The sequence below is a fragment of the Notechis scutatus genome, chromosome Z, assembly GCF_049901735.1.
Source record: "Notechis scutatus isolate UNSWTSFEM ecotype Mainland chromosome Z, rNotScu1.2, whole genome shotgun sequence".
Classification (NCBI taxonomy): domain Eukaryota; kingdom Metazoa; phylum Chordata; class Lepidosauria; order Squamata; family Elapidae; genus Notechis; species Notechis scutatus.
Genome location: NC_142025.1, coordinates 136902229 through 136915694, shown reverse-complemented (window position 1 = coordinate 136915694; position 13466 = coordinate 136902229). Strand labels below are relative to the sequence as shown.

General features: G+C 41.3%; 1 protein-coding gene across 1 annotated transcript in view; it reads right to left on the bottom strand.

Annotated features, from left to right (window-relative positions):
- Positions 1 to 13020, bottom strand: part of HSPBP1 (HSPA (Hsp70) binding protein 1) — a 30754-nt gene extending 17734 nt beyond the window's left edge. The window contains exons 1-5 of the mRNA XM_026677444.2: positions 12879 to 13020; positions 9616 to 9805; positions 8406 to 8619; positions 6774 to 6998; positions 5386 to 5541 (exon numbers count right to left, since the gene is read on the bottom strand). Of these exons, the coding sequence (XP_026533229.1) occupies positions 5386 to 5541; positions 6774 to 6998; positions 8406 to 8619; positions 9616 to 9805; positions 12879 to 13006 (913 nt within the window). The 5' untranslated portion in view covers positions 13007 to 13020. The remainder of the gene's footprint in view (positions 1 to 5385; positions 5542 to 6773; positions 6999 to 8405; positions 8620 to 9615; positions 9806 to 12878) is intronic.
- Between the last annotated feature and the right edge of the window lie 446 nt (positions 13021 to 13466).

Sequence of the window (13466 nt, the reverse complement as noted above, 5' to 3'; positions counted from 1 at the left end):
AATATACAGAGTGGATTCCAGGCAGACGAGCTGTATTCAAGAATTGGTCTGGCAAAGGTTTTATATGCCCTAGTTAGCAATACAATATTACTGGAGAAGAAGCTTCACAAAATTAGGTTAACAACTCTTAATGACAATGTTGTTACAGTGAGCTCTGGGGCTTAGATCATTTGAGATGAGTACTCCTAGGACCTTGACAGGATGAGGGTTGTCTACGAGATCGTTTCCACCCAACATGTATTTGGTGTTTTGATTTTTATTGCCAATGTGTAGGACAGAGCATTTATTAGTTGAGATTTGAAGTTGTCAATTGCACAACCATTCACAGTCCCTTTGTAGGGCAGCAGCATTGTCAGTGCTGTTAAATAATTCTGTCATCAGCGAAGAGGAAGCAGCTGCTTTTAATATGATTGCATAGGTCGTTGATGTAAAGCAGAAAGAGTGCAGAGCCTAAAATGCTGCCTTAGGGGACATAGCTATTAACTGGTGCTGGATTTGATAGGGCCCTTCCTATTTTGACTATATGTTGCCTGTTTGACAGAAACATGGCTATCCACTTGTGCAGGGATCTGGAGATGCCGTAAGAACTTAGTTTCAACAGGAGTTTGTCGTGCACCACTGAATCAAAGGCTTTACAGAAGTCTATGTAAATATAGACTTCTAATAAAAAATCTAGTAAAAATAAGTCCCAAGTCTGAAAGTATTCAGTTTCCTTCTTTTCCTTGATTGTAAGTGTTAGCCTATCCATTTCTGCACATTCGAATATTTTTTAAATTACATTTTCATCTGTTGGGATCTCTTCACATTACCACTGTTGCGCAAATACAATTCTAGCTGTAGTCAGTACATGCAAAATCAAATATGCATTCCCTCTATTGTATTGATCCGGCAAAATGCCCAACAAAAATATCTCTGGTTTCAAGTCAATATGCTGTTTTATCATTTTTTCCATCCATGTGTGGATTTTTGATAATGTGACCCATGTGTCTCGTGGTATTTCCAACATTTTGCAGACGTATCCTTAAACATCTTTGCTAAACTTGATGGCAGAAAATGCTACCTATAAAACATTTTATAAAGATTTTCTTTGTACGTAATAGACATTGTTAATTTATAATTTCTATCCCATAGTTTCTGCCACTTATCTAACTCAATCAGATAGCCAAAATTTTTTGCCCATGCTATCATTGTCTCTTTTACTTGTTCATCTTCCATCTTGATACTTAATAAGTAGCTATATAATTTATTATTTTTTCATCTGTTCCTGTTAACAACTGATCTATTTTCGTTAGTTCTTTAACATCATATTCATATCTAGATTGTATCTGCAAATATGACCACCATGTTATCTCAATCCCTTGATCACTCAGTTCCTGTTTGGTTTTAATTTCCCCCTTTTCATTCAAAATATCTTTATATATGGTAATATTCTCCATATCAATAACATTTGCGTAAATCAATGCCTCCATTGTTGAGAGCTAGACCAGTATTTTCAAATAATGTTGTTCTTTAATTTTCTCCTGAACTGATAATAGTGCATTTCTAATATAATGTTTTTGGAAATAGCTATATATTTTATTTTTTCCGTACCATAAAAAAGCATGCCAACCCAGTTGTCCCTCCAAGGTCAATAGTCTTTTGTTTCTCAAGCCAATCCATTCTTTCACCCAAGTGAATATCAAAACTTGATAGTACAATTCCCAATCTGGTAGCCCAAGACCTCCTCTATTTTTAGAATCTTGCAACATTTTAAAACTTTTATCTGCATTAAGTCTGAATCTTCTTTTGGAATAAGAGTAATGTTTGCTTCCATTGCGACCTTCTGACAACAAAGTCAATGAGGAAGCCAAGTTCACTTAAAAACAATTTGACAAATTTAACAACTAGTGATTCACTTAACAACCGTGGCAAGAAAGATAACAAAATAGGGCAAACTCACTTAACAAATATTTCACTTAGCAACAGAAATTTTGGGCTCAATTGTGGGTGTAAGTCAAGGACTACCTGTATAAGTTTAAGTGCTATTGCTATCTGGCCTTTTACAAAAAAAGAGCTTGCTGATCCTTGCTTTATGTGAAGATATGCTGCCTGGCTAATAATCTGGCTGAATGTACACAATGTATTTAACCTGTGCTGAATTAACCCATTTTAAAGTTCACACAATACGGTGAGTACACAAGAATGTTGGAGCTTGGCACAACAGAGTAGACCACCTAGGTACATTTTAAAAAAGAAATTGATCTGCTTATATATTCTGTGGGAAATAGGTTTCTTTTCCCAGAAATAAAATAGGCCAGCACAAACATATTATAGCAATATTTCTTTATTCCTGTCACGTCCTCTTTATCCCACCCCCAGTGCTTGAAGGAGACCTAAGCTGGACCTGAGCTGGACTGGTGTGAAAGCAGCCCTTGTCTCCTGATTTCCACACCATCCAAGGGCCACTTCAAGGAGTCTAAAATCCATTCTCAAACACGAAATGCCATTGACTGCAGTGACTGGGAACAGAAGCACAAGAAACAGGGCAGGAATTGGCAACCAGATGAGCACATTTCATCCTGGCTTAGTTTCCTGCTCATCAAGAGGGAGCATTTCTTTTTTGCTCAGAGCTGCAAAAGACCCTCAGCCTCATATTTCAAAACCATATTTATAAAGAGTTATTCTAGGACCAGCCAAAGAGTGATCCAAACATTGTTTCCCCCCACCCATTTCTTCCTTTATTAACAATCTCTGTATATCATTCTATTCTCTGTGGACTGTGAACATGGTACAGGAAAGATCAAGGCATTTAAGCAATCCATACACAGAGCTCAGTGGGTGCCCACAATCATACGGTGGGTCAAAGGCACATTGAAACAGAAGGGGTTTTCAGGACTCAGGGAATGCCAGTAACCTCAGGGCCTAACATCTCTCCAAGACGAAGAGAATGTCTTTGAGAAATGTTTTTATTCTATTCAGCTTCTCAAGTTCTATTCAGCCATTCTATTCAACTTCTCAAGTTCTTTCATTCCGAAGGAGAAACACAAACCCTAATATAACAAGTTTGGTTTTGCCTTAGCAGGTTGCATATATCACAGAAACCATGCTTGGTAAAACACCGTTTATAGCTCGGTGTGATTCTAACTAATTCCTATGAAAGCAGGGATTAAGCAAGCCACAGCTGAGTGAACCAAGTCAAAAAGTGACTTTATTCACCGACATCTGCATCATATAAGTAAAGTGTGTGTCAACGTCCGAGACAGCACACCGTTTCAGAGTTGCCACGCACGAGCAGGTGGAGGGGGGTGCATGGGGGCACAGATGGGTGTCGGGTGATGGGACTCACACTGGGAGAAGAGCCAGGAAGGCAAGCCAGCTGTGTGCAGTTCAGAAGCCATCCAGGCCTGAAGAGTACTAGCTGGAGCCGGCTGGGAGCAACCAGGAACAGAAGGGTGGCGGGGTGTTGAGTCTGTATAGCCAGCTGGCTAGCAGAAGCCAGTAATGCTGGCTAGAAACCCTTTACTTGTATGGTTCACCATGTGCTAAGCTGAGACTCCGGTAAAGAGACCCATTCTGCACAGTGCGGCCTCTTTTGCTGGCTTGGTTTGGAACCGTGGCAGTGGGATTATTAAAACTTTGATGAGACAAAAGTTCAAAACTATTCAGTCATATAATTCACATGTGAATCAGTCTCCTTCTATTGCTGAGTCTATACTACTCTATTAATCGCAGTGAGGACACAAAGAAATATCTGATTCTATGTATACTATTTTTGCCAATGCTGGAGCAAAGAAATAAAATGTGAAGGAATATTGAAACTGATGACACACATTAGTTTGGAACAGCAGGAGGACTTGATACGCAATGATGTCAAACACAGGGCACGCGGGGGGGGAGAGAAGATCCAGCCCACAGGGTTCTTATGTCTCACCCACAGGGCCACCCTGGAAACAGCAAAGGACCGTAAACCTCCTGGGTCCAGTTTTTGCTGGCGAAGGGTTGCAGGAAGCCGTTGCAGCCAAAATGGGGCCACGTGCCCCACCCCCCAAGCTCCGTTTTTGCTGTCAGAGGCCTAGCAAAACAAACTCAAAACAAAACAAAAGGAGAAATATTTCCCCTTTTGCATTTGAGCATGCAAGAAGGGACAGGAAAGGAGAAAGGGAAAGAGGAAAGACGAAGAAAAAGAAGGGAAGATGGGAAGAGAGCAAGGAAGGAAAAATACGGAAAGAGGGGAACGGAAGAAGAAAGGAGAATAAAGAGGGAAGGAAAAAGAAGAAAAGGAAGGAAGGAAGGTTATCATGAGAGTGAGGGAGGGTCAGAGAGAAGTCCTGCCTTAGCACTTGGCCACCACAGGTACCCCTGACACAAGTGACCTTGAGCTGGCCATGCACCTCCCATGCCTCCTCCAAGGTCAAATGCAACCCTGATGCAGCCCTCAATGAAATCGAGTTTGATACCCTTGTCCTAATGCATCCAACAACTGCTAGCAGGGCTTTAAAAAGTCCTCACAAGGTAATTTCTGTGTATGTTAGAAATACAGGCAGTCCTCATTTAGCAATCATAACTATGACCGGCAACTTGTTCATTGAATGAAGTGGTTGCTAAGTGAAACCCTGACTGTGTTTATGATTTTTAGCTTTCCTTTGTTTTTCAGACTGCAAAGGTTGTAAATGTGAGGATTGGTCATAACTTTTTCACCATTGTTGTAACTGTGAATGGTTGCTAAATGAGGCAGTCACTAAATGAGGACTGCTAGTAATCTTCAGGAAGCTGGTCTATTCCAAGAAGAAACGTAGGTTACAAGATCCAAAGGAAGCACAGCAGGCTTTATTCCCACCAAGAGGGAAGGTCTGATTTCCTGGTAGTGGCTGGTTTTATTGGTGGGAGCAATCCTGATCAGAAACTATGGGCCTGTCAGAACCAGAAGCCTTCAACAGTTATGACCATAAAAAAACACAGACCAGGAAAGGCAGGGAATTTCAGATAGGTAGGTTAAAGAGATCACGAAAGAGGCAATAAAGAATTCAATATTTAAAGACTGGTTAGACCAGGGTAGGGAAACTTGGCTCTTTTATCACTTATGGGACTTCAATTCCCTGAATTCCTGAGGGAGCCATAAAATGTAGGACATATCAAGTCAATTCAAGTCCCATTCAAGTCAAAATTGATTTCCCTCACAACTGAAAAACCAGTAGGCCAGGGATGAGGAACCTTTTATGGCCCCCTCAGGAATTCTGGGAGTTGAAGTCCATAAGTGATAAAAGAGCCAAGTTTGCCTACCCTTGGGTTAGACTGACATGATTCCTAAAATGAAGTAGGAGAAAGTCAACTTGCCACGAAGGACAGCAACTCCCTTCCTGCTCTTTTTTCACCCATATCCCCATTAAAAAAAAAAAAGACTCTGACCTTTTTGTTCTGGGTGGTTTATGAGAAGATTCTGGAGGAGGAAGGCTGATTTCACCTTCAGTTTCTGTACATTACTCTGCATGGCCCTCATGAGGACAGAGAAACCATCAAGGCGTAAGAATTGCTGTAGGCCAGCTTCTTGGGCTCTTACTAAGCCTGGTAGCAGAAGGAAATATCAAGAAAGGATGAGAATGAGCAAACGCAGACTGAACAATGATGGAACAAGGTGCAGATGACCTCATGCAGTTCCAAACCCAGGTCAAGATTCACATCCCATCCACTTATTTCATCCCCAGATAGTATAACGAAGAACGAGAATGCTATTATCCAAGAATCACTATAATTATATCCTACAACATTCATTAAATACCAGAACAGCCATGACAATTATATGAAATCCTGGTATTCACTCCTGCTCACCTATCACCTTCAGGCCATACTTTCCTACAATCAACTTGAACATTGGAATTAACTCCCAATGTCTAGATAAATTCCACTGTCGAGGACATGATTTTCAAATGACAAATTTGGGTTCCTGAGCTGTACATTCCAAGTTTGCTCCAGGCATCTAATAATGGTTTGTTTCAGGAAAACTCCAATAGGCCAGAGTATCTTAGCATCCACAGAATCCTGTGCTGTTTAGGCATAAGGACAAGAGGCAATTTGCAACCAATTACAGCATTTTCACTAAGTGTGTGTGGTGCTTTGATTTTTGCTGCCTGTTTTTAGAATGCTGCTAGCTGCTTTTGACAGTGTCTCAGAAAGAAGAAAAAAAAGAACAGAAAGCAGTTTAAGGTAAGAAAACTCTTTACCTCCATGATATATTGACCTAAAACTTCACAGTCTCTTGCGGTTATTATGATGGTTAAAACTCACCGGAGTGGTAATGCAAAATATCATAAGGTTTGCCACACTGATGTGTAGAATGACCCAATTCATTAATAACCCAACTGCTAAAAGTGATAATAATCATAAACACATTTTAAAAAGTCAAAACAATTGGTTTCCTAACTGATCAGGAAAGTGGTTGTTATGGAAGCACTAAATATTCCTCCTCCTTTTCTCTACCGTAAATGGTTCCAGTACTTACTTGTTTGGTATTTACACATACATACATGCATACATAACATACATACATACATACTTCATATTTCTTAACTGCCCACTCTCTGTTTTATTTATTTATATTATTTTATTTAGGGAATTTATATTGCCACCTATTCTCACCAGGCTCATTTAATGGGCTCATTAAATGGACGTTGTTGTCTAAGAAAATAAAAACACTAGATTTCTTTTTCCAGCGTTGCACAGCTAACCGCCATATTGGGAGAGATCTCCTACATTGCTTTCAGCTTGGCTCTCATTCACTAAGCAGCCACTCCACTCACAAGAAATGGCAAAGAGCGCCTTGATCCGAACAGCCTCGCTGGGGTCATGATCCAGCAGCCGCAGCAGCTTCCTCATGCAGCCCAATGCCAGGGCCTGCTCTTGAACCATAGGCACGTTTTGGGCACAGGTGCCCACCAGATGGGCAGTTCGCCATCGCATTTCCTGCTCTTCATGTTCCAAGTATCGGTGGGCCAACAGCCGCATGCCCTCCAGTTTGCAGAAATCTGGAAGATGATTGAAAGCAATACAGGTAGCCCTTGACTTACAACCAATCACTTAGCAATGGTTCAAAGTTATGATGGTCCATGAAAATGTATTGTGACCTGAACACAAAGTTCTGACACACACACATACACACACCTTGCGATCATACAATAGCATTTTGGTGTTCAGCAACCAGACTGCATTTATGACCATTCGTAGCATCTGAAGCTCAAATCACAATTTACACTGGGTTTTTGTTTTCCAGAAATTGCTGTTTTCTTCCAGTTTCTAGCAAAACACAGCCATTGAAGTTTAATAACCTCAGATTTACAGAACAGCCATAGTAATTCACTTAACCACTGACATAAAAAAGTTGTAAAATCAGGTCAGTCGCTTTATGAGCTGCTTAAAGACCAATATGATTTATAACAATATTTCCGGTCCTGATTACAGTTGTTACTCGAGGAATGTCTGTAACAAAAGAAAACAGTGATACTGGCTAGAATACCTGCTAACTTCTCCTGGTCCTACTCACTCTGTTGTGGCTCAAGGAGTAAGGATACAACTGCTTTCTCAACTTGAATGACCTCCAGGTATGTGGACTTCAACTCCCAGAATTCTACAGTAAATATACTTAAGCTGAGAATTCTGGAAATCTGTACTTTTACATTTGTGATTCTCCAGTGATTTCCACTAGCGTATTTTGCATATTAAGAATTATACCTACCAGTCAATGAACTGCACCCATGTGTACTTCCCATCCCAAAATCCTTTGAAGCCCACCCAGATTATACTGCTCCAAATTGCCCAAGTGCAAAGTGTAATTTCTCAGAAATAAAAACAAACAAGCCTTTGTTTGATTTTATACATGTAAAACCATGAAAAACCCATCCTTTTAAAAATACCTTTTCCAAATACTTCTCAATTTGCATTAACAGCATGCCCATAATCCCCGAAGCCATAAAATTAGTGTAGGGGCTGGCTTTCAAAAGTCACTCCCCTTTGATTTAAGCTTCCTGTTACATTTTCTTTGGGAAGTGCTGGTGAAGGTTTTCTTTTTCTTGGGACAAGTGACCATATGGTGGGGCAAAAATTTTATTCAGCTCAGCTGGTTTTGAATTCCTTATCTTGCAATAACTTGGCTTGGCTGTAATCATTATTTTAAGTCAAAGTTTCCCAAACTTTTAAGAAGACGTGTGGACTTTAGAAGGGCTAACTGAGGGAATTCTGGGAGTTGAAGTCCACATGTCTTAAAGTTGCCGAGGTTGAGAAACCCTGTGCTATAAGTGAATTTCCTCTTAGAAAGATATATGCTTCCTTTTTCTGAAACATCTGAGTTGGAATCAGGGAAAATAATACTGCAGTATGGACCTCTTATGCTCAAATAACAATTTTTCACGTACACAGGTATGAGATTGTTTTTGTACCTGCAGCGTTATCCAAGTTTTCACACAACTCTGCCAGTACATCGAGGGCACTTTCCCTTCGATCAAGATCTGAATGCGTTTCCTCTGAACTTTCCCCACGTTCTGCTCCTGGGCTTAACTCTTCTAAAATACGCAGGCATTCCTTCATTTGCTCCACTTCATCCATCTGACCACGAAATGCCTCAACCATGGCTTCCTGCAACCACTGTCTCCTCTGGGAAATTGACCATTAGTGGTGAGAAGGAGAGGAGAGGAATGAAAATCGGTAAACAATCTTCTCTTTTTGTGTTTAGGATGCCTTAAATGCTGTATTAGAGCTAACTTTTTTCTCTCAGAGCAATATGCGGTATGAAGATGGTGGCACAAGCAGTTATCCCAAAGGCAATAATGTAGCACAATCACCAGTGAGTAACTAATCAGTAAATACAAAAAAACCTAGTATAACTAAATAAGAACCAGGGGAAAAAATCAACAATAATCCTATTAATTAAATTAATTTGAGAGAGCACCACAGATCCGATATTACCATGTCTAGGGATAGATTAAACCCAGGTTTTCCTAATTCTTAGGAAGACTCAGTGCTTAATTTAGGATGATAACATCTCATTTCCTTGCTGAAGGCATCAGAAGTGTTTATATGTTTAGTTTTCACCTTTCCCTCAATGAATTCTATTAAAAGTAATTCTGCCATTGTAAATAAGGTTTGTTAGAGATGCACTTTTTTCCCCTTTCTTCTTGCACATAATATAGGCTGATAATTAACATTACCATCATCATCTAGATCAGTGTTTTCCATCCTTAGTCATTTTAAGATGTGGACTTCAACTCCCAGAATTCCCTAGCCAGCATTTGCTGGCTGGCGTATTCTGGAGTTGAAGTCCACACATCTTAAAATGATTAAAGTTGAGAAACACTGATCTAGATTTAAAGGTAGTCTTTCGTCCAGGAACTATACATTCTCTCTTCTATTTTTTCTCCCAAAAACCCAAACAAGCCCATGAAGTGGATTCTGCTAACTCTCCAAAGCCATCCAGCAAGTTTCCCTGTCTAAGAATGGACTTGAATCCATGCGTCCATTATCCTTGTCCAACATCCTACTAGTAAATCTAGGGCCTCTGCTTTGTATCTTATTTCCTGCCTGGATAATCAGGAATCCCTTGTGTCTAAACGATGGACTCGATTCCCTCTCCTGATGAGCCCAGGTGCACACCTCATCAGACATAGGTTCCGTCTGACCAGGTTCGGCATTGCCTGCCATGACTGCCATCTGTAGCAGCCCCTGCAAATTGCGGGGATGCTCGCGCGGTGGCTGGTTCCCATCTGTACCCCCTTCAGCCATGGTTGGGGAACGTGGACGCAAGTCACGAACGTGGAGGCAAATCACCAAAACTGTAAAGGAACTGCAAAGAAAGAAACAGAAAGAAGAATAAGTGGAAGGGGGAGAAAACCCACTGGGAGCCTAACCACAAGATCAGCCATATCTTTGCTTCAGTCCTCACTTTTCAGAAATACCTCTCCCTCTTTATAAGCAAAAACTTAACCCAATACAAGTGTTCTTCACCAGAGTGCCAGCTTGCCAGCCTTAATTTTTCTTTAGAGTCAGAAGACTTAATTCCATTCGTACTTCTCCCACACAACAATCCAAGCTATCTGCTAGGGCAGAGATTCCCAATCTTGGCAACTTTAAAATGAGAGAAATGACATGTGGACTTCATCTCCCAGAATTCCCCAGCCAGCATGGCTAGCTGGGGAATTCTGGGAGTTGAAGTTCATGCACCTTAAAGCTGCCAAGGTTGGGAACCCTTGTGCTAGGAAGTCAAAAAAAGCTACAACCATAACCATAAAATCAAAGCCCCGTCTCTTTTTATGTGTGATGTGTGATGCACCATCTTGACTTTTTTTACTTCTCCCCTGCAGACAAACTTTTCAACCATCACATGGTACACCTAATACTTACTTCATGGCCACTGAGCAAATTCAGCCCTTAACTATTATACAAAAATGGATCATAGAAGACCAGTTTCCTGCTCAATGCAGGAATCCAATTAAATAATCTGAGATTCTTTTGTCTGAACACATTCAGGGAAAGGAAACCATCACTTACTCTGAATAGGTATAATTCCATTTTTTGTCTGAATTATTGAGTGAGAAGTTACATATCTCTAACTACCAAGATATCCTAAAAGACTATCTTCTAATTTTCGATTGCTTAGAGAATTGTAACTAGCTTTTGCCCACTAGATGTCAGCTGTGGAGACTTAGCTAAAGAATTTTAGGATTTCTTTCATGGGAAAATGGATGAGAACAGAATATTGTCCATAAAAAAACAACACTTTGGAAGATATGAGAATAGGAAGAATAAGATAGAATACAGATGAGAAATCCTGTTCTGGAAAACCTGAATCCCACAAATTCCACTCTATATATGTATACAAACAACACCAGTGAAGAACTCAGCTCATTCATTCTACCTTTTTATTCAATATTTTATCATTACTTTCTTTTATAAATCAAATCAAATGTTTATTGTCAATGCACAACATGTGTACAATGAAATTGAAAAATAATACATAATTCAAGGTGGTGAACATGTCTAATCCTCCTTCCTCTTCCTACTTTCTCTACAACAGCCTTGTGTGGTAGGTTGGGCTGAGAGTTACTGGCCTAAAGTCATCCAGCCAGCTTTCATGCTTAAGGCAGGACTCAAATTCACTATTTCTTGGTTTCAAGCCTGGTGCCTTAACCAAACTGGCTCTCCTGATGTAACCCAAGGGATAAATCATGTCAAGTGTGAACTAGTTCTTGTCCCCAGTCCAGCATCATGTAATAGGAATTTTCATTGCCTCCAACTGTAGATCAACAGACAAATTATGCTATTTTGGTTCCTAAGTCATGCATGGATCCAAACTGATAATTGTAAACTCTGAACCAAGGTATGAGGATTATTGTATTATCACCCCAACAAATCCCAAGGCCATTATTTATTGGTGTGGCATAATCTCAAAATTACAAGTAATTCTCGACTTATAACCACAACTAAGCCCCAAATTTCTGATGCTAAGTGAGACATTTGTTAAATGAATTTTGCCCCATCTTACGATCTTCCCTGCCACAGTTGCTAAGTGAATCATTGCAGTTAGTAATACGATTGTGAAGTCAATCTGTCTTCCCCATTGACTCTGCTTGTCAAAAGGTTGCAAAAGGTGATCAGGTGACCCCGGGACACTGCAACCGTCATAAATATGAGTCAGCTGCCAAGTGTCTGGATTTAGATCATGTGTCCATGGGGATGCTGAAAGTTTGAAAAATGGCCATATCACTTTTTTCAGTGTTGTAACTTCAGTCACTAAATGAACTGTTGCAAATAGAGAACAACCTGTACTTTGGACATTTCCTTTGCTCTCAGCTTAATCTACCTTACAAGACTGTTGTTTCAAGGCTGAAATAAAGCAGTGAAAGAATTACGTACAAAAGAAGGCATGAAAAAATAAACAAAAGCAATAACTCATCCTACGCAGTTCTTGCTCCTATTGAAGAATATTTGTAGCTTAGGTTTGACATGAGGTGCTCTCTGAGTTGCTTGTTTTCTTGCAGGCGTTTCATTAGCCAAACTAGGTAATGTCATCAGTGCTAGTAAGGAGTGCAGTTTCCTGTCAGTTTATATTCTAATTCTATAGAATATAATTCTCTTCTATAGAATATAAACTGACAGGAAACTGCACTCCTCACTAGCACTGATGACATTACCTAGTTTGGCTAACGAAACGCCTGCAAGAAAACAAGCAACTCAGAGAGCACCTCAATTCTTGCTTTCGTTTTCCAAAAATCGCCAGAAATCTTTTTCCCAGTTGTCTCTCCTGAAGCTCTAGAAATGTAAAGTTAGGAATCAGAAAGTCCAGAGCTCTGAGCCAGCCTGCCACGAAATTACTAGGTGGGCCTTAGGCTCTTCTCGCCATGCCAACGTCTTCTTCCCAGGAGATGTGTAGTACTGACCTACAGTGCAGGACTGTTGTAATGTTTACAAATAGGTAATAATCGCTCTGAAGGTGGGGAAGGCCGGCACCTTATTTACAAGCAGGGAGCCGAAATGGCATGGTGGGGAGGTGGAGGGGAGAGAAGGTTTTCCACTAAGTAATTGAAGACTACAGGATTTTCCCGGACATGCCAAAGGGAGTTTGACGGGGGGGTGGGGGGGTGGCGATTTGCCTTTCTGAGAAACGGGACTGGCATTTCCCTAAAGGCCAAATACAGGTTACAACCAGCTACAGGTTTCCAAGAAATTGACGGAGTGAGTTCGGGGAGACCCCAATGTCCTTGCCTTCTTCCCTACCCCCCATGATGAACCCCTTTTCTCCTGGAGGGGGAATCTCCCTTTTCTTTATTTTCCCTTCCTTCAAACCTTCCCCATTTCTGGGGGAGGCCCTTCTTCCCCTCCCTGTTCTACCTGCCCCCGCCCTCCCCTTGTCCAGGTACCTCTCGGGGATGTCCGCTCCCCACGCCGATCGGCCACTCTCCCGCCGGTCCTGCCTGCGGCTCACCCGACAAATGACACGCTTCCCTCCCCAGCCAAGCTTCCGCAAGCGGCCATAAGGCAACCGCATGCGAAGGAAAAGGCGGAGACTTGGGGAGGAGACTCGGGAGCCCCTGGTGGCGGCTTTCGGGAATTACAGCAGACACCCGTTCTGCTTTCGTAAGCGGCAACCTCTCGCGTCGCTGGAGAGGCGTGACGGATGCTCTCCGCAGACTCCCGTCAGCGAAGAAACCCTGAGATCCTAAGGCTAAGGAGGTGGAGGAAGAGCAGACTCCCCGCTCTTGGCGGGGGTCTCTCAAGTGCCAAAGGGTTCCAAGTTGAGACACGATTTTTGCTTGTTCTTGAACGCATCCCCATTAAGTTAACCCTTATTGCCATTTTTTTATTGTGGGCACATGACACACATTGAAAATGAAATTCTATTGTCTGTTTTCAAAAGAAAGTGTACAGTATATGTCTACCCATACCTATACAACACACAAACACACGGGGGTGGGGGCTTCATGGTATCTGAAGCAGAACATCTAGAT